The following is a 21,495-nucleotide window of genomic DNA, read 5'->3' on the forward strand; positions in this document are numbered from 1 at the left end:
AGGAGCTGTTGTGAGTTCCCCGTCCCTTTTTACTGGTTAACATTTTCTGAACAATGCTGCTTTTCCATGCAGGTGCTCAGAATGAAAAATAAGTAAGCATTGGAGGTTCCAGTGTGGAATTTTTCTATCATCCGAACATTGTTCTTGGCAAGGAGCAATTTAAAACAAACAGCCATTGTGGGTTACATTTTCAGACCATTTAGAAATAGGGGTGTTCTCTGATCATCCCAATCTTTTTTTTTTTTTTTCTTTTCTGTTCCCAGCTATCTGTCTTCTGCTGAGTAGCTGAGGAGGATACCTCTGAGGCTTAGTGTCGGATAAATATTTGTCGAAACGTCTACTACGAGCTAGGAGCCAAAGGGAAGAGAAAAAGCATTAACAGAGGGCTGTGCTCCAGGCTGAGCCGGAACTTGGGCGGTCTAGACAGCTACAAGATATGTGGGGCTCTTCAGAAAGAAAGAAGGAATGACGGGACCAAAGAAAAGCATGTGCCTTTGGGGCCTGCGTGCTTTGGTTCTGTACTTGGATGGCTAAGAAAGCTTTAGTTTAAAATAAGTGGGTTTTGGCAAGAGGTGGTACGGCACGCTGGCAAACTGATTGTGCCCTTCTACTTAGATAAAAATGAAAACGCATGAGGTCTTTTGCTTTTTTTCTTCTTGACAATTAAAAGCGTCTAGTTGGCTGCACGCAGAGACACAGCACCTGACGACCTGCGTGAGGCCCCGTCCAGCCTCGCCTCCAGGTCTCCAGGCTGAAGGAAGCAGCTACACTTCACGGCACTCAAAGTGCCACATCCCAGGAGGGAGTTTTGAGAGGCTTGACTGGGTCTCTCTCTGTGCCAGACTTGGGGGTGGGCTCTTGGGTGGGGGTCTTTGAGTTTTACTAGAGGACTTTGGCTCCCTTTTGACACTAGTCCAGGGCCTGTGAGCGACTGAGGCAGCCGAGCAAGTCCTGGGGTGATGAATAAGTTGAGACCCTTTCCCCACCCGGGCCTCAGTTTCCCCATCTGGGAGGGGAGGGTGTTGGACTGGCTTTTCTTTGGGTTTTCTGCCAGGTCTCAGAGCATGCTCTGTGACGTGTCCTTTCTCCAGCTGTGATACTACTGCATGGTGGGGGGGGGCGATGTCAGTGCTGGAAAGGGGCTTCATTTCCCATGGGCAGAGCCATTCATGGACTTGACACAGCACAGGGCAGAATTTGGATATAAGTATGTTAGCGTATCACCAAGAGCAAGCAAATGGACAGGTTAGGTGGCTAATGTGTTCTCTCCATTCGCTCGTGCAATGTCTCTGTGTGCTGGCTGCACGCCAGGCTCCGCGCTCGGCGCTGGGGTTCTCGGGGAACAGGCGGCCTGGCCCTGTCTGCCCCGGGTTGGGTCCTGCCCTGCTTGGAGTTCTGTCCTGTTGGCTGAAGGTCTTGCCTCCATGTAGGTCCGCGCCCAGGAATGTGCTATGAAATGCAGTTCCAACCCCCTCTTAAAAGCCAAGCATTTACTTCTAGACACCGAGGACTTTAAGACTTCTATCTTCAAGGAGCAAAGGATTTGTTTTGACAAAAGAAGTGTAAACAGGATCCTAGTGAATGACTTTTCTCATGGCTGCTCCTGCTTTAATCAGTCGTATATTTATTGGTGACCTCATAGTGTCCACACTGTCCCAGACTCTGCAGAGGGTGCAGAAGGGGTGGCAGTGGAGAAAGAATTTGCAGCTCGACCGAGGAGCCAAGGCCAAGTCTGAGGACAGCAGCCAGAGGAATGAGACAGCACAGAAGTTACGTGATCACAGGTGTCCCACAGGCGTCAGAGCTGCAGGAGCTCAGAGCCAGGGAGGGGACAGCACACTTGGATCAGGTGTTCTGGAGGAGGAGGGGGTGGGGGGAAAAGAGAGCATTCCAAATAATTCTCCTGCACCGGCCCAGCCTGCGGAGTGTAACTGTCCGGCTGATTGCCAGCCCCTGAGTTGTCACGGCTTTTCTAGTCCTTAGCATGTGGCTGGAGCTCCCAGATACGGTGTACACAGCAGTCCCGGGCCCATGGAAGTGGAATGACCACCGGTCATGGGTATGTCTATGTTAGAAGGGTGCGCCCTCCCCCGTGGGCTCCCAGAGGTCGCCAAGTGGTATCACTGGTGAGATGTCATCCACCTCTCAGGGTCCCAGGTCCTTACGGGCTGCTGCTCCGGGTCCCTAGAAACTCAAAGTTCCAGAACAGTTGTTCTAGTATCAGAAGGAGCTGAGTTCAGATCCTATCTCTGTCATTTGCTGCTCTGAAGGCCTAATCCTTCTCAGTGCCTCATTGTTTGGCTTCATCTGAAAATTCTGAGGTCTTCAGGAGACAAGCATGTAAAATGTCTAGCTAGGGGCCTCGTATACAGCAAGTGCCCCATTCGTGTTAGCTCTTACTGTTTCTGTGATTATCGCTATACATCAGGTGGCAAAGTGGGAAAGCCACTGTCTGGCCCGAAGGTCATTTCTTTCTGAAAACAAGCTCTGCCAAATACTATAAAAAATCCATATTTAAAATCCAGACACCCCTGACCTAAAACACAGCTGAGCAAAGTCTGAATTGAGACTCTAGCTTTGTCTGTGTTTGTTTCTGCAGAAGCAGCGTGCCTCTTCCATCTCTTATCTGCAACACGGGCATTGGGGGAGCTCTGTGCACCCGCAAACATGCCTGTCTCCCCCACCATAGCCCCTCTTGGGTCTGGGGCTGACTTAGGCAAAGACGGCTTGGTGGGAGTTGTTGACATGGTCTCATGTTTAATTACCAAAAACCTGGATCAGTTGCTAGCGGCCCAAGGCCTCCCAGCTCTGTTCCTCGGAGAAACAGAGTTTGGGTGTGTCGGGTGACTGGTATTCTAGGTTCAGGAGAAAGCAGCTGGGGGAAAACAGAGGTTTACCTGAGAGAAAAGTCCAGAAGCAGAGAATATCTGTCACCTAACATTTGTCCTCTGTGTCCCAAGAATGAGGGCCAGGGAGCAGGTCTTACGGAAGGACAGGTCTGGCCTCGAATTAAGAATGGACCCTCAACGTGATGCTGGTAACGAGCGCTGGACACTTGGCAGGTGTTGTGCTTTCAGTCCCCAGGAGGACACTGACTAAGGTTGGCAGAGTCCCTACTGGGGCTCACTAGAGCTGGGGTCTTCAGACCCCGAGACATCTGGGCCTTTGGGAGATTGTCAGTTGCCTTCACCTTCCCGGACATTCATTTCTCAAGTGCCTTTGGCCAGCACAGCTGTGAGCCTCACTGGGCCCTGGCCTATGGCCCAGGAAGAAGCGGGGCCGCCTCTCTGCGCGGAGGCTGCTGTTTGCCTTGGCCTGCGCTGGCCCCGCCACTTCCTGGCCCCGCCCTCCTGCGGCTCTAGCTTCATTAGCTCATAGCTCCAGGTGAAGCCAGTCCCCAGGGCCCTGGATGGCCCCACCGCCGCCCTCACCTCCCAGGCCACGGCAGCTCACGGTAGGGCTGGGTCAGACATTGCTACTCAGGGGTAAACTGGAAGAGCCCTCGAGAGAGACTGAGATACAGAGAAGGGGACTAACAACCCCAGGGCCTCCCAGCAAACTGTGGCAGGCTGCTACAGAAGCCAGGGCTTCCTGGAAGCCAGGGTTCCTGGCCCTCAGACATCATCCTTCCTGGGCCTTCTAGAAATACTACCTTTAAGCTCATGCTTGCTCTGTTCCTGCTCTGGTCACAGTGCAGGTGTGGGTGGGAAGGCAGCTTTGTGGGCTGAAGGACTCCAAAGGTTATGTACTCTACTCGGAGCTCTGATGTTGGAGAAAGGCCCCATTCTGTGGTGTCGCCACCCCACCAGGCTCCTCACAATCTCCCTGGGGAGCTACCAAGTTGGGAGGTGGGACATTGAAGCTCCTGTCATTCATCGGGCTCATTCTGGAAAAGGGGAAACCAAGGTCCAGGGACAATGATGGGTCTGAGGTCATGCAGGGATCAGAGGAGGAGCTGGAGGCAAAGTCCAGTCCCCCGGCTCCATTCCCATGGCCCTGGCCGAGCTTTCTGGAAAGCAGCAAGTCAGGCAGGGTCCCACATTCAGGCCCACCTCACGCCTGGGGCCTCTGGACCCACCACGGCTTCCCCTCCAAGTGCAGCGCACAGCCTGGCCAACGTCACCTCGGGCCCAGGCACCGCAAGCCCCTTTGTTTCCTTTGGACTGAAGCCCCGCTAGGAACAACTCTATCATCTGGTGACACGGGGAGACCTTCATTTGTGGCAGATTCAGCACTGGGGGTGTGTCAAGGGAGTGTAGGCCTGAGACTTCTCCCCCGTTGGGAAGCCAATGGCCTCCATATGACATTGATTCATTTTTTCACTTGTTCCATCATTGGTTCATTACCACTGCACCTGCGCCCTACTCCAGCCAGGCTCTGACCCGGGGGCTGGGGATGAAAGGTGAGCTAGACTGTGAGCGAACACAGAGCTGGAATCACCCTGGGAGCTTTAACACCCCAGACACCATCTCCAGATATGATGCAGTTGGCCTGGGTGTTTCAGTTTCTAAAACTGCCTGTATCTGTATGGAAATGTCTTTCCAAGGAGAAAAAAGCTTGTAGAAAGACTGTGACTGTAGAATATAGCATCCTCAGGACGGTTGTGAGCATAGTGGAGCGAGGGAGGGCATTGGGTCACCAAGAAGGGAGAGCACCGTTGATGGAACTGTCCCAGTGGCTGGTACCACTGTAGGCCTGGTCCTAGCTCTCCAGAAGGTTCCATTACAGCCCACTCGGGGTGAACACAGAGTGCTGAGCACCTGGCTTATGATCCAGGCCCCGCACCCTAACCGGGGTCATGTCTGGTGGCTCAGTGGTTTTGCAGCTATGTTTTTAGAATAGTTGCGTTCCTCCCATTTGTGAAAATATTGAGAATCTAGAGAAATAGAAAGGACCAGAGGCCACATGTTGGTGTGTCTCCTTCCTGCCTGGACTTTTCCAGAGCCCGCACTGCTGATGGAGCAGGTGCCCTTCTGCCCACCTCTCGGTTGTCACGCTCACCTGGTGCTGGCATGGAAGGAAGGCTTCCGATCCCAGGGCGGTGGGCTTGCAGTGTAGGAGAGGGCTCAGAGTGCAGGGGTTCAGGCCTCTCATCTGCAGAGGGTGGGTAAAAGAGCCAGGCCTGGAACTGGCTTCCCTCTGGGCCCAACTCATTCCAGCTATTGCCTGCAGTTCCTCTGTCTGCCTGGGTCCACTGAGGCCACCAGCTCCTCCACTTATCCACCCGATTCTTAGTTTCATTACCACTGCAAGGGAATTTCTAAATTGTTTGCTTTTCTTGGCCTTGAGGATGAGGGAGAGGTCACTGCCTGACTCTGGGGCCCCATTATTGCCCAGAGGGCCCTGCGGTGACAGCATATGCTCTGTGTCCTGTCCAGCTCAGCCCCCACCCCGCTCCTTCCCAGACTCTCAGTAAAACTCGAGACCAGAATGAGGGGGACAAAAGGCACAGGAAGATGGGGCTTGGCTTGGGTGTGTTTGTGTAATGTGCCATATGTCATTTTCTTTTCACATGAAAACATCTCTCTTGAAGCACTAGGAGCCCACTCAGCTGTTGCTAACCAAATACCAAATGTTTCCCTTCTCCTCCCTTGCTCCTTCCAAGAGGTGGGCTGTGAAGAATTGCCATTATCCGTGATGCTATCTTGCCTTTCAAACGTCAGAGAGCTTTTTCCTTAGAGCAAACACTCGATTGTTTTTTCCAGCTTTGGCAGGAATTTTTAAGAGAAAGCTGTTTTCAAATCACTTTTCTGTTTATTGTTTTAGACCTGGAGTACAGCAAAGTGAAGGGCTCATGGGCCCTGCCTAATCCAGTCTCCTCACATCTGTTTTGCTAAATTGCCTTAGGACCTATCAGCCCCTCCCCACCCTTCGAAAAAAAGGAAAACCAAAAAGAAAGAAAGAAAGAAAGAACAACAGCAACAACCGACCCCTGGTATGTAGGAAAAACAATGTTAAAATAAAATGAAGATGAAACAGCACAAACTAATATAAACCTCCAGTTGGTAGAAAGATGGTTCCAGAAATCGCTTTTGGACCCCCCCCCAACCCGCCATGTACAATAAACATGTGGTTTCATTTCCAAGGGCTCCGGTGTGAGCCGTGTTAGCGTTTCCATTTCCTCAGGAAGCCGCCTTTCTTGCTCTTACTTCTGCAATGGAACGTGCATTTTCATTGGCCCCAGTTCAAGGAGTGCCTGGGCAACAATGAAATCAGTCCCAAGCAGGTTCCAGTCAGCGACACCCCACCCCCCAAGCCACGACTTCTCCTTGCTCCCCATCTGCAAGCAGGGGACTGACGCCAACTCTCCCGGCCGGGGGGGAGGGGGTGGCGGCCTCGCTCACTTGGGTTTGTGGCCTTCTGAGGGGAGCCACGCTGTCCTCGCCGCCTGTGTTCTGGCCTTCAGTTGGGAAAATCTGGTTGCCCTCCAAGCGTCCGCATACCACAGCTCTTAATTAAGAAAGTATGTTCCCATTTCATGTCACTCGAAAAGAATGAAAACAGTGACAGCATTTATTTCTCTTCACTATCGATAACATTCCTGTTTCTGAGTCCACCGGGGGTTGGGAGTCGTGAAGGAGTTGACTGGGTTGTGAGAGTCTAACCTCAGCCATGCGCTGTGGGGACATGTGGCTTCTCTGTGAGAGGGAGACTGCCGGGGAGGCAGAGGAGGCCAGCAGAGCCCTGGCCCCTGCCCGATCTGAGCTGGGAGGCCATGGCTCCGCCGCAGGAGGGGCGGCTTTTGCCTTCTTTGGTGATGTGGAGTCAAGTCCCCTTTCACTAGCTACCTCCCATTTTCTTCCTGAACCTTCGGCGAAGTAAAAGCTACCATTTCTTGCATCTTCTAGAGGAGCTAAGATTGGGCCTAGGGGCTACAGCTTCCGTGGGGCCTGCTGAGTGCTGAGACTGGGCAGGCACACTCCTGTGGTGCTCATCCACGGCGGCCATGGACAGCCTCACCCGGGGTGCCCGCCTGCGGGAGACGAGAGGTGGCCGGGCCCCACAGAATACCACAGACTGGGTATTTTAAACAATGAACATGTATTTCTCACAGTTCCGGATGCTGGGAGTCCAAGATCAAGGTCCTGGCAGATTTGCCGTCTGGTGAAAGTCTGCCTTCTGCTTCATAAATGACCATCTTCTTGCCATGTCCTCACTTGGCAGGAGGGGTGAGGGAGTTCTCAGGAATCTCTTCTATACGGGCATGAATCCCACTCGTGAGCGCTCTACCCCCATGACCTAATCACCCCTAAAGGCCCCGGCCTCAGTGACCATCACAGTGGGGATTAGATTTCTCTGTATGAATTTGGGGAGACACAAACATTTAGTCTATAGCGGGTATCCTTTCCAGTAGTCCTGAGGTAGTGGTGCCATGAGAACAGGCCAGGAGACAAGGAGAGGCTCTCAGCACAGCACCCAACACCATGAGGTGGCAGCGGTGAGGACAGGGCCCTTGTCTTGTAACTTGGTGTCATGCCCGACTATGTGGGGTAAAACTGAAAGTGACTTGGCTGTGCCTAGACCTTCAGGACATGCTTGTAGCAGATCTACATGCACATGCCCGCGTGCTTGCCTGTGTATTCCCAGGCAGTTATGTTCATTACCAAGTACATTTGTTTGCTGACACCCTCAGTCAACACTACATTCTGATTCCTGTCCCTTCTTGCCTCATCTCCCATCCCCAAGCAACTATCACTTTCTGTTTATTTTTTTAAGCCGTTCTCTCTCTCTCTCTCTTTTTTAAGATTTTATTTATTTACTTGACAGACAAGAGATCACAAGTAGGCAGAGAGTCAGGTAGAGAGAGAGTGGAGGACGCAGGCTCCCTGCCCGTTCTCTTTTTAAAAAAATTTTTTTAAGAACATTTAACAGGGGATCTATCCTGTTAAAATTTAAAATTTTAAGTGCAAATACACTGTTGTTAACTAGGCACGACATGGTACAGCAGAGCTCTAGAATTTAATCATCTTGTGGGACTAAAACTTTATACCCATCAAGCAACCTGTCCCCATGGCCCCATCCCCTAGCCCCTGGCAATCACCATTTTCCCTTGTTTCTAAGAGTTTGTGTATTTTAAGATACACATAAAAGTACATGTGGAATCATGAAGTATGTCCTTCCATGGTGGGCTTATTTGGTTTGGCACCTCAAGGTCCTTTCTAGTTGTCCCGTATGGCATAATTTCCTTCCTTTTTAAGGCTGAATAATATTCCATGGAATGTTTATGCCACATTTAAAAAAAAATCATCTATTGGTCCATGAACATTTAAATTGTTTCCACATCTTGGCCATTGTGACGTGTGTCGCAGTGAGCATGGAGTGAGTGCGGGCATCTCTGAAATCTTGGTTTCCATTCTTTTGCATAAATATCTAGAAGTGGTAATGCTGGATCCTCTGGTCATTCTATTTGTAATTTGTTGAGGAAACTTTGAATACTTTAAGCCATTCTTGAAGGTCTACTCACTTGCTCCTTGTGATGGTCACAGACCTAGCCCTGAATTCTTTCCCTAAACACACCTTCCACACTGCTTGGCCATGCCCTCCTGGCCTTCCTGGCTTCTCACATGGGGACTTGCCTCCTCTGTAGCTTCTCCTTTTCCTCCCCGCCCCCCAACTTCTGGCCCCATTTCTCAGGCTTTGACCTTCCTCCTCCTTCTTCCCCAGCACTCGGCCTCTGCTCGCATTGCTCTCAGCAAGGTGGTCAACTCCCAGTCCATGCTCCAGGGTGCTTTCCTATGGGTACCACCTCTGCCATGGGCCCACCATCACCAGAGCATTCTGTGCCGTCTATGCTGAGACATCTTCCTAACCATTCCCAGCAGGCCTGCCTTAGGCAATTTTGTTTCATGTCCATGAAACTAGCCCTGTCTGTGAACATGACTCCTTCCTGTCTTGACTGCTAAGCAGACTTCTTAGGACAATAACAAAGTGTGTGGTGCCTTGTCTGCTCTAAGGGATGCTCATAACAAGGCCCAGAACACAGTGCCCATTAAGGGTTCAACAAGCAGCTGCCAATTTGCTAAAGGGATTATCTCCTAGGAAGAAATGGTTCTGTCTAAAGACACGGCTGGAATTCAGTTCAGTGTTAGAGGAAAGTGTGGCGGTCCTGCCTTCCTGTTCATGGGCATGCTGAGGAGGTGTCAAACCCACACCAATGACATACGTGGTTTTCTTAAAGTCAGTTCAGTCTAGGTCATCATGAAAGCAGGAGTCCTACCAGAGGGACTGTGCCCTCCCTATCCATACATCAATGGCTCCCCAACCAGTGACCTCCTCTTGGCATGTCTCAGGCTCTCTGCTCTCCACCCCATTGTCATCCACCTTTCTGTGGACTACTTGAATCACATGTGCTCTAAAATCAGTAATCCCTGATGGGACACTGAATCCATCCAGTCTCCTTGACCTTGGAGCCCGGCTATTTCCCGGGCCCAGTCTGCCTTTGCAACATGTTACCTCCCACTATGCTCCTGTGTGCATGGTGAACCCAACCCCTCCTTGGGGCACTCTTCCTTTTGATCAAGAGCACAGCTCAGTGTCCTAGAGCTTATGAGGGGCTTCATAGGCCCTTCCCTATTTCCACTCACCTTTGTCTAAATATGCTTCAGTTTGCTGTGTCCACTAGACCTCTATTACCATGGCCAAGGTCAAACGTCACATCACAAAGGCCACACCCCAATTCTTGGTCCTAACTGACCACCAGCTGTTAACTCTAAGCCTCTTACTGGATCATTAACCTGCCAGTAAATATAAGGTGTGCTTCCTCCCACTCATATAGACCCACAACCCCCAGGTGATGAGTTCAAGAAGAAAGTCTTAAAGTTGAAGAAACCTAATTTTAGTATATGTGCTGCCGAAGTGAGCACAAGAAACCTTCTTATATCAAAAATCAGGAGACCTCAGGAGACAGTTTGTTAAATGATGGACCCAGAAAAGTCAAATAATTACATGATTGGTGGATACTTTGGGATAGAGGAGTCTGATTTCCCCTCATAACTTATATCACAGTTTTTTTCTGGCTTAGAGAGAAGGGCCAATGAAGCACATAGCCCAAAGCAGGGTTCTCATGTTCTAGAAGAGCTGGAGTGTGTGTGTGTGTGTGTGTGTGTGTGTGTGTACAGTGCATGCAAGGCTGTGTGCATAACATCTCAGGGTTCCCCTGGCCCGAGAGAGAGAGAGACATTCAGAGACAGAGACAAAGCTCTGCCCTTCTTTCCAGGATGGCCCTCGCCACCACACCCAACAGATCACACTTCAGAGAGGGATGTGGGGGGGCGGGGGCTGCAAGCTGGATTTAAACGATAGGAAGGCTTCTGTAGGAACCAAGAAAAGAGGGTCTGCTCTGAAGATGTATTGGAGACCTCCCCAAGCTTCCAACTTGTGTCATCTCACTTTGTAGAAGCGATCCACACCTTGGGTTTGCACATGGCAATGTGCATCTCCTCCCATCATGCTGATCAACTTCCAGATTCCTGGTCTCCCTTCTGTGCCCTCGTTCTTCATTTCTAAAGGAACTGCAAACGTCGCACTCTGATTTTGTTGTTGGTGGCGGTGACGATGCTGCCTCAGAAGATAGGCCCATTTATCTTGATAGAAGCCCGGAAGAAAAGAATCCAGAGAGATGATTACTGACTCTTTTATCTCTTTCTGGGCTTCCCGTGAGTGGCTTTCTTGCCTGGGATCCTCTGTACAGCTGGGAGAGGCGCGGAACTGAGGTGCTGACAGCTTGTGTTGGAATCACATGGTGTTTACTGTGCTGTGAGTTTATAACGGCCTTGTTTCCATACTGACAGCAAATGCCTTATGGAGAGAAAAAATCCTGTCAGATGAACCCGTAAGGAATCACAAGATGGTACATGAAATCTCTTAATTGCTTTTGGAAATGGGGAGGGGCACATGGCTCAAATCACATAAGCGAGTGGGTCTGTCTGCCATAATTGAATAAAACTGGAGGTTGACGCTGGGTAATGTGCTTCCATTCTGTGTTTGTGCTGGGGAGGTTCAGCTGATTGGGAAAGCGTGAGGAGGTTTGTTTTCCTCACCTGGGCATGGGGGAGGGGGGTAGGGCGGGATTCAGGTCGAGTGGGAGGCAGTGAGAACGCAGGCTCCATCCACCCGCATCACGCTCACAGGTGCGGGCTACAGACTTGTCACCCCTCGGCTCCCTCCATTCCCTGCTGTGGCTGACGATAACACTCATCTGACTTGACATTTTATTACCGTCACTTGGGATCTTGTCTGCTCACCCACACCCTCTACCCTTTCCAGCGGAATCCAAGCTCCCTGAGGGCTGGCACTGCAGCCCGTTCCCCGCCGCCCGGCCGATTCTGGCCCACGCTGAGGTGGGTTCAAGGTCCGAGGGAACGGCTCTCTGGGGACCGTCTGCGCGGGGGGAGGTCACCGAGTTAAGGCAACAGTCCAGACCACTCGGGGAGCGGAGCAAGAAGGGAACCCGAGGGCGGCTCTCCGCGTTGACCAAACCGTCCGTTCGGGAGAGGACGCGATGTTTGGGAGCCGCCTCACACGCAAGGTACTTAGGACTGGTGAATCCCACAGAGAGTGGCTGCTCTCAGGCCGTCCGCCCCTGAGAGGAGAAGCGGGCTGCAGAGCTCTCCGGCCTGGACGCCTCCTCACCTGCTGTCCGAGTTGCCGCGGACACGAGCCCAAGCCAGCCGACTCCCCACTCTGTCGGCGAAACGAAAGGGCCGGCACCAGGCTGGCCTCGCTGAGGCGCGCTTCAGGGGCTCCTGTCATGTCGCAGCGCCGGGTTTCCTTCTTCCGCGTTCAGCCTCGCCTTCCCGATTCACTCGCTGTTTGTTCTCACTGCCTCGCGGGAAACACAGCTGTGGCAGCACTTGGCTGACTGAGCCTAACACTTGGGCATCCCAGGGAAGAACAGGCATCTCTCCTTTAACTTCCAGAAGACTCCGACCCACTCAGGTCATGTGTCTTGAACCTATCATGGTGGCCTGGACACAGAAGGGGGCTCTGATTGGCTGGGGGCCAAGTCACATGTCTGTTTCTGAACCTATCACTGTGATAAAAATAGGGACTTCTGATTGGCTAGGGCTGAATCATGTGCCCATCCTCACCCTATCATATGGCTGGGAGATGAAGGCTCTGGTTGGCTAGAACTGGGTCACATGCCCATCGTGTGTCCCCCCCTTAGAGCCTAGGGCTGGATTTTTCTGGTCGCGGGGACAGAGATTTCCTTGAAGGAATGGGAATGGAGACCAAGAGACCCACCAACTCCACGATAGCACGTGGTGTTTAGTAAGCATTTTCTGTAGGTTAGGTTCTGTTCTGAGTCTTTTCTCCCATCCAAGTACTAACCAGGCCCGACCCTGCTTAGCTTCCGAGATCAGACGAGATCGGGCGCGTTCAGGGTGGTATGGCCGTAGACTGTTCTGAGTCTTTTCTATGCATTGTCTTATTTAATCCTCAGGATAGTCCTAGAAGGTAGGTATGATTAGTGTCCCTAGTTTACAGATGCGGAGACTGAGGGATGTAGGTGTTAAGTCAGATGCCTCAGGACACACAGGCACACAGTGAGGCCGGCGTTTGAACCCAGGCATTTAGCTCCAGAGCCCATGCTCACAGCCACCACCCTCCCTACAAGTCACAGCTTTACCTGCTGTGGATAAACTCTTCGGGTGTGAAAGTGAGTGGACATGATGGTTGTGGTCCTCTCTCCTTGTTGTGTTTCTTGTCTTCAGAGAAATCCCCTCTCCAGGGATGATTGTCCTTGTTCCTCCTCTGCACTGGGTGAGGATATCATCGTTCCTTTTGTTCGGGTGGCTCTCCTGAGGTCTAACTCACCCTCTTCCTGGTTTGCCCACGAGGACAGCTGACTGTTCCTAGTGCAGCTACGCAATCAAAGGTCCAGCGATGAGTGCTGGAGAGGGTTCGAGGTAACATGACTCAGTCCATTGAGCATCTTTCTGGCCAGAGAAACCTGCAGAGGCTTTAGCATCATTGCAGGAAGAGCCAGAAGGTACCACTTGCAGCACCCTCCCCACCCCCCATCTTACCTCCAACAGGCACCTTTATTGTCCAGAGGAAGACTAAGGCCCAGAGAGAGCAAGTGAGTTGCCTGAAGTCACATAGCAAGTCATTGACCAGCACCTGGTCTCCAGGCCTCCAGGCTTGCAGTCTTGCACTGCATTTCCTCTTTGGAGCTCTCTTGGCTGCTGTGTGGCTGAGGGCTGGTCAGTTCTTGTTTCCATGCCTCTAGCTGCTCAGCTGGAAAATGCAGGGTTTTCATAATTTGAAGTGCTTTGAATTACAAGTGTTTTTTAAATCTTTTCAAACTGCCCTAAACAAAGCTCATAAATAAACTTTTCAGATGTGGTTTGAGCTGCAGGCACAGCTTGATCCAGAGATTCGTGACACCGTGAGGACACCAACTTTACTTTTCGTCATTTTCCCACCCCAACCCCCTGTGTGTGTGAGCCTCATCATCATGGCAGCTTCCCTTGCAGTATCAAGGGCACTGCAGCTGACCTTGGTCTCACACCCGCGCACCCCAGCCCTCAGAGGAAAAGAGAGCATTTCTGCTCAGTGTGTCCAAGCACAGAGTGTGGTCCACTCCAGTTGGAACTGGTTTGGATTACATGCCTGCCGCCCTTATCCAGTCACTAAGTGGGCAGTGTGACATGGTGATCAGCCATCCAGGCCGTGGCATCACTGTCCCCGGAACTGCTGGCATCTGGCATACAGGAGTGAGGGCATCGGAGAGGGGGCATGAGCTAAGACTAGAGCTTGGGGCATCACTGGTGCCATCCTCTAAAATGCCCTTGTCCCCTCTGAGTCTGCACAGCTTGGAGAGAAATGAGGGGTCCTGAGAGTTTGCCAGTTGTCTTGCTCCATCCCTCTGGGGCTCTGAATCCAGGTGTGGGTTGCCTGGACGGCCCTGCCTGCCTCTCGCCTGCATCTCACCACATTCTTCTTTTCTTGTTTCCAGACAGAGATTACTGCAGTTTATGTGACAAGCAGCCAATTGGGAGACTGCTTTTCCGGCAGTTCTGCGAAACCAGACCTGGGCTGGAGTGTTACATTCAGTTCCTGGACTCAGTGGTAAGTCCCTGCTCCTGGGGAGGCCCTTTGGTCCTCTGTGATCAGTGATTGTTTTTGTCCAGAGGAAAAAATAGACCACATCATTTAGAAGGGTGAAGAATGAAGTTGTTGCTCAAGAAATTTCCAGTGCAGACTTTGAGAATGCTGACTTGTCTGCAAGTCTGCACCCGCTGGGTGACTATGGAGAGGTCACCTCCGTCTCTGGGCCTCAGTTACTGCTGCTTTAAAGGGAAGTGCTGTCATTTTTCTGATTCTGGGAGCCTGGGTTAGTATGCAAGGTGGCGCCTGGGGAAATTGGATAACACCCCAAGGTAACAGTCGGATTCCTTGGTCCCTTCTTCCAGATGAAAACCCATTTTCTAAAATTCCAAACCTTGTGTTTGTTTGCTTATTTACTGTCTACTTTTCCACTAGAATGTAAGTTCCCTGAGGCCAGGACCCTGGGCTTCCCCTTCACCCCTGTGTAGCACAGAGCATGGCACATACAGGCTTAAAGTAAACGTTTGTGTAATGAACATGTGTTGGCCATTGGAAGCCAATCTGACCGTTGCTGCCTCCAGCACGTGCTGGCATGTATGGACATGTTTGATGCCGAATGGAGACTTCCTTCACGTTTACCAGTCATTGATCTGTTAAACAAACGGTGCCTCGTCTGCATGGGCTGTTAGGACAGGACGTAGGACTATGCAGGAATTCCTCAGCACTTGTGCAGGAAGGCAGGGCGCCCCAGCCTGGCAGACTGCCTTCTGGGTGTCTGCCCAGGGAAGGTGGACAGTGGGTGGGAGGGCAAGGAATGGAAACCAGCCATGAAGGAATGGGGTATTTCCAGGAGTTCCTTCCCAGGGCAGGGGACCAAGATGCTGCTGTTTCCTAGAGGCCCTGATGCCACTCTTGGCTGTGGCCATCCCAACCTCTGTCTAGGTTTAGGGGGCAGTCCAGTGGGGCCCCGGATTCTGTGTCTGCTTCAGGGTCTCAGTGTGAATCTCGAGATTTACAAACCAAACTGCCCACTGAGTAGTTCCCCCAGAAGTCACCTTCCCCTCAATCCCCAAACCCGCTAGGCCTGACATGTGCCTGAATCCAGTGACCAGCACCCGTAGTCACCTAAGCCTAAAAACTTTGGAATGTCCTTGACCCCTTTCTCTTCATCATCCCTTCCCCCATCTAATCCAGGACTATATGCTTGATTCCTTGACCCCTCGCAGACCAGTTCCCTCCATTGCCTCTGTCTTGGTTTTGGTGGAGGCTCTCAGCGTGTCTCACATAGTGACTACAAGAGCTTTCAACCTTGGCTGAGTAATAGAAACACCTGGGGAGCCTTAATAATTACCAGGGCCTGAAGCTGAAGCCCAGACTCATTAACCTGAATCTCAGAGGGGGTGGGGGTGGGGGCTAGTAGTTTCCTAACTTCTCATAATTTCAAATGGTTAAAAGTGAAGTCAGAGAGCAATATATGCACCGCTCACCCCGCTTGAACCATTATGAACTCACGGCCAGTCTTGTTTCGCCAGGTCCTGCCCCCCTGTAGTGTTTCATAGCAGATCTCACACATAGGATCTCATCTGTGAGCATTTCCTTTCAGTGTTCCGGAACGATAAGGGCTCTCTCTCACACAAAAAAATCACCACAATACCCTTCGTGCGGCTCTAAGAAAAGTAATGATTATCATCAAATATTAGTGTTTAGATGTCCAACTTTCTCACTTTTCATAAATGCATGTTTTAACAGGTTAGAACCATCTCTCCTTGTTCATCCTTAAGAGTGTCCCATAGTGTGAATTTGCTGCCATCCCACGTGTCGTGTAACGGGTGTCTCTGAATTGCTTGCAAATTGCTGATTGAATCAAGAAACTTGACCAGATTGAGTTTCAGTTGGGTTTTTTGGTGGTTGTTGTTTTTTGGCAGGGGCAGGGTGACTTCATAAGTGGTTTCTTATTCTTCCATCAGGGGACGTTACTCTCTGCTTGTCTTTCTGTCAGAGATGGCGGCTGATTTAGGCGGTACCCAAATGTGTTGATTAAGTAGGGGTTGCAGCGCGGCAACATTCTCATTTTGTCATTCCTTTTCATTTGTTAACTGGGGCACTTCCTTTTGATTACTATTTGGTTACCCGGTGGCAAAGTTCATGGAGGAGTTGCTTCATTCTTTCCCTGTATTTATGTTTTCTAAATACCAGCTCAGTTCACTGGCACCTTCCAGTGGTAGTAACCAGTTTGTTTTAAAGGCATGGATTTACACGTGGATGCATTTCAGTGTGTGGTGGTCATTATCCTTCCTTATGCTCTGGGATCTCATTGTTGGCCACCAGGTTGGATTTTCAGCCCTTGAGAGGATGCAGTAGTCATGGGCAGCTGTTTGCTATCCTGTAGGATGTGATGTTACAGCTCATCTTGTATCTTTCCTGCCCTAGATTTAGAGTCCTTTGTATCTCCAAGGAGCCCTGGTTCCTCTACTGGGAAATGGTACTTGGAGACCACAGTTTGCTCATCACCTGTGGTTTGGGCCTGATTTCTAATAGACATCGGCATTTTTCAAGTTGCCCCTAGCTGTATTGTGTATCCAGGGTTGGGAAGCATTGACACCTAGGATGGAGTCCCAAGTTCTGAGGCTGAGTACCAGGACTTCCACGGCCAGGCCTCCACCTGCACTATTCATCCTTGACCTTCACCCGGGTCTTTCTTGAGCTCAGCGTTTTTGGACTTGCCACCACCGAGGTGGAAGTCTCTCGGCCCTGGCTTCCTCACTTCTGATTTCTGAAATGCCCCCAGGTAGCCCTCAGGAGAATGCCTGCTTGTTCCTTCTTCTCTCATATTCTACTCTCAGAAGCCTTCCCCAGCCGCCCCGCCCTGTTGTGCCCTCTGCTCTAGGTGCTGGCTCCAAACCGCACCTGAGCCTCACTATCGGGCCGTGCCGGCAGAGTGGCGTTATTAGTCAGGCATGCCGCCTCCACAGACAGACCAAAGGAGTGATGCTGCCTCTGGGTGGGTGCGGAACCCCTCTGTGAGAGTTTGCCAGGGGAGTATGTGGTGGAAGGGCAAGGCAAGCCAGGCAACAGCCAGTGCAAAGGCCTACAGGCCCAGCATCTGTGGCTGGAATGGAGGGAGCAAGGGCAGAGAGGGGTCTAGGGGAGTTGTTGATTATGCAAGACCTTGTGCCATTAAAGAACTTTGACTTTGAGTGAAACGGGGAGCCAGTGGAGGGCTCTGAACAGAGCAGTGGCATGGTCTGACAGGATTCTTAGGGATCCCTCTGGCTCCTGTATTGGAGGGGAAAGGGTGGGCACAGGAGCTCTGATAGGAGGCTACTGTAGCAGTCCAGGCAAAGGCCGATGGTTGCTCAAGCCAGCGCGGAAGCTTTTGGTGGTGGTGAGAGTGGATGAATTTGGGGCATGTTTTGGAGGCAGAGTGAAAAGTATTTTTGGATGCCTTGTGGGTAGGTAGAAGAGTTAAGGATGACTTCAAAGCGTTGACCTGAACAGATGGAAGGATGGAGGAAGGGAAAGGCTGTGGGAGGTGTGTTTGGGAAAAGACCAGGAGCTCCATCTTAGGCTCGCTCAGCCGGAGGGTCTCGCGGACATCCAAATGGAGATGATTGAGGGGAGATGGATGTTCAAGTTGGCGTCTGCAAGAAAGGTCTGGGCTAGATATGAAAGGTGGAGAGTTGTCAACGTAGAGCTGGTATTTAGGGCCATGGGCTAGGTGAGCTGACCCAGGAGATGAATGTGGAAGGAGAGGTGAGGACCAAAGACCGAGCCGTGGACCAAGGCTGCTCCCCATTTGGAAAAGATGAGGCATTGCCAGCTTTGAGACTCGTCTAGAGAGTTGATGAGGCAGAGCAGGGCAAGGCTAAACCCAGGAGCCAGTGGAATTTTCCAGCCACGTGTCTTGTTAGACGCTTATAGTCAGTTTGAGAAGAAGGAAAAAAAAAATCCAATGGATGCCCATTTTCATTCTAGTCGTGCAGACGTTCCCTTTTGCTGGGCCAGTACCAAGAGCTCTTTTTCTGGAAAGGAAATGTGAGTCTGGCTCCCCGTGTTGATGCGACAAATGTTCTTTACATTCGCCTTAACGCCGTCGCTGCTCAGAGAGGCCGGCCCCGCCCCTCGCATTTTGTCTGCATCTCTGGGAACTAGCAGGGCCTTTTCATCACCCATCTTGACGTCAAATGACCAGGCTTTGGAACACCTCTTTTACGCAGGAAGACTTTATTGAGTTTTCCAGGGCTGGCGCAGCCCTCGCCTGAAATGGGTTTTTTCCTTCCACCCTGACTGGAACTCCGAGGAGGCCGCATACAGCCCTGGTGCTCCTTGGCTCAGCCAGCACCATCTACACCGTTCCCACCTCTATGCTGAATTTCTCCCAAGTGGGGTTTATTAAAAATAACCAGTCCTCATCAGGCTCTGACATAGTCCCCAGGAAACGCTGCTGTCCTGCACAGTCCCAGTGTTTGAGTTTCTCGAGTCAAGCAGGAGACCCGTGGCTGTTTTGAAGTGGGGTCTGAGTAACGGAGGGGCAGCGGAACTGCCGCGTGTCATTCAGCAGGCCGCAGGGCTAACGCACCCCTCAGTTTTAGTTGTCAAGGGCCTCTTGGGATCCTGAGAAGGACTCCTTCATTGTCCTTCTCACAGAGAGACAGGATCGGAGACCAAAGTCAAAGCCATGACTTGATTTGAGCTCAAAGAGGATTTGTCCACCTGGTTGGGACCAGAAGGGGCTCCAGTGTTAACCTCCACAGGCCAGTATGGCCTTTCCACAGACTTCGTCAAGATCGATGTACTTCTCTCCCCTGTTTTCTGGGAGCATTGGTGGCATGCCAGCTCATTTAGAACCCTCCTGTCCCCTCACTTGGGTGGCATGACTGAAAGTTCTCAGGTCCCTTCTCTTTGGGGTTGGGGAGATGTGGCATGTACCCAGTCAGCTGGTTAGCACTTATTTCCTGGATGTCTGTAGTGTATCATCCTCTGTTCTAGCAGCTGGAGACTATACGCTGAGGAGGAGAAGGAAGTTCTTGCCCTCATGGAACTTGCTTTCTGATTAAATGAAAGATTGAGAAATGAATAAATGAAGAGAGCTTTAAATAAAGTAAGCGATACTAGCTATGAGTTTACATATGTAAGCATTCATTACCTGTTGCTGTATAAGAAATAGCCTCAAAATGCAGCAGCTTGAACCAACAAGAAACACCTATCTTGTGGCTTTTCTGGGTCAGGAATTTCTGGATGATTTACCAAGATGCTACTGGCTTTTCTCAAAAGGTTCTCAAAAGGTTCTATTAAGATGTTGGCTGGGGCTACAGTCGTTCAAGGCTTGATCTGCTTTTAGGTCTGTGTGCTTGGCTGGCAGGTGAGTGGTGGCTGTTGGTTGGAATCCCCAGTTGCTGTCCATGTGAACTGCTTGAGTGTCCTTGTCCATGGCTGGCTTTCCCCACAGTCGTGATTCCAGAGAGCATGTAGAAGCTGCAGTGACTGTTATGACCTAGCCTGAGAGGTTCCATACTGTCCTGTGCTCAGGATTTTGATGTTTACACACGTTAGCTCTTTCCGGTATGGAAGAGACTTCTCCAGAGGCAAGGATCGTTACAGTCGCCATCTTGGAGACTGGCAGCTCTAGACAGGGGGATACAACAAATGAAGTCTTATATCAGGAAATGCTAAAAGGCACTTCAAGCCATTCATTAGCCTAGAACTGTAGGAAATTACTTGAAATCAGTGGGGTATCACTTAGCATTAAATATGCCCGCTTATCCTGAAATTATTTGTAAAATGAAACGATTTGCTGGGCCTCACCAGAGGAGTCAAGGATTCTACTTCTCTTATTGATGAGTCATACGCAGCAGTTGTCTTGTCTTTCTATCACTTCTGTGCTCTCGCCAAAGAGGGAGGGGGTGTAAGGGGAAGTAATCATTCTTCAGATGGACATGGAGACCCTCAGAACAGTTGATAAAGCCTGACCCTGGGAACAGGGTCATCTTGAAGAAGTACCACTTATACAGTGGGTCCATCTGGTATACCTCTGTGGGGTTGTCCAGTCTCCTGGGTACCCCACCCATAGTCCTGAACAGCATGGCTCTCCCAGGAGCTGCCATGTTCCTAATGGGTGTAACCACCCCCCTGCCCCCATTCACAGTCAAGTGGAGTAGGGATGAGCCTGTGAGCCAATGTAGGCCAGTGACTTCTTTCTCTGGGATGTATAAACTTGAGTGGAGGTCCTTCTCTGGTAGAGAATGCTTAACATAAAAAGCCTGGGAGCTGCTGACTACCATGTTCCACTGGAGCAAGCCAGTCAGCACTGAGAGAACGAGGCACGTGTATGTGCCTACGCATGCGCACACGCACACACAAAGTGGGTTCCAGAAGTATTCCTGTTTCTGGTTCCTGAATCTGGTTCCTGATAATTGGGGCCTGGCTGCATTTCATTTCTCCCACAATTTGGTTGTTCAGTCCATCCTTGAATTCTAAGAGCTAAGAGATAACGGTTTTTGCCTGAACTAGACTAGAATGGGATTCTTTTTTTTTTTTTTTAGAATTTATTTATTTGACAGAGAAAGATCACAAGTAGGCAGAGAGGCAGGCAGAGAGAGAGAGAGAGAGGAGGAAGCAGGCTCTCTGCCGAGCAGAGAGCCCGATGTGGGACTCGATCTCAGGACCCTGAGATCATGACCTGAGCTGAAGGCAGTGGCTTAACCCACTGAGCCACCCAGGTGCCCATAGAACGGGATTCTTTTCACTTAGAACTGAAGGACTAACAGGGAGAGTCAAAGGCCTGTCCATGGCAGCCTTATGAGCCTTGTCGGAGAGTGAAGACAGAGAAATAATTTGGGGCTGGGGGTGGGGAGAAGGAGCTAGGGGGTCCAGGGGTGTTGGAGAGGGTGAGGAAGAGCCACTCAGGGCTGAGGCTCTTGGGAGAGTATGATGGGGTAGGCAAGAGGGGACAGCATGACCCCTCTGCAAAGGACTCTGACAGCTGCTGGTGGATTTGTCAGCTCCCCCAAGGGAAAAGTGTGACACCCTCTTCCTCCTGCCTTCTTTTAAGCCTTTGCCCCAGCCAGGCTATTTTGCACAAGCTGGTGTCTGCGGTGCTGTCGGTATGGTCTGGGGTCCCCCTGGAGTCACTCCTCCCACTCTCAGACTGTACTCCAACATGGCCAGGGGTCGGCTCCTCCCTCTCTTCTTTCTCTGGTCCCATCCCATCTGTTGACCCGAGGGGGGCCAGTGACTCTGTTCCTGATGCAGGCGCCTCATGCCAGCTAGAGACTGGAGAATAGTCTGCCAAGGTAGATACAAGCTTTGGGACTGGCTAGACCCACCCGATCCTGGGGCTCCTGAGGGATGCGCCCCCCCCCCCTGCAGTGCTGCTTCATTCTAGCTGGGGAGCAGAGAGGGGGCAAGGTCCGGGCCCAGCCAGCTGAAGGATTGCTCAGTCAG

General features: G+C 51.2%; 1 protein-coding gene across 1 annotated transcript in view; it reads left to right on the plus strand.

Moving 5' to 3' along the window:
- The window catches only part of GRK5 (G protein-coupled receptor kinase 5), a 204,404-nt gene that overhangs the window by 133,721 nt on the left and 49,188 nt on the right, over window positions 1–21,495 (plus strand). The window contains exon 3 of the mRNA XM_044240620.1: window positions 13,961–14,073. Coding sequence (XP_044096555.1) covers window positions 13,961–14,073 — 113 coding nt within the window. The remainder of the gene's footprint in view (window positions 1–13,960; window positions 14,074–21,495) is intronic.

The sequence above is a fragment of the Neovison vison genome, chromosome 2, assembly GCF_020171115.1.
Source record: "Neovison vison isolate M4711 chromosome 2, ASM_NN_V1, whole genome shotgun sequence".
NCBI classification, from domain to species: domain Eukaryota; kingdom Metazoa; phylum Chordata; class Mammalia; order Carnivora; family Mustelidae; genus Neogale; species Neogale vison.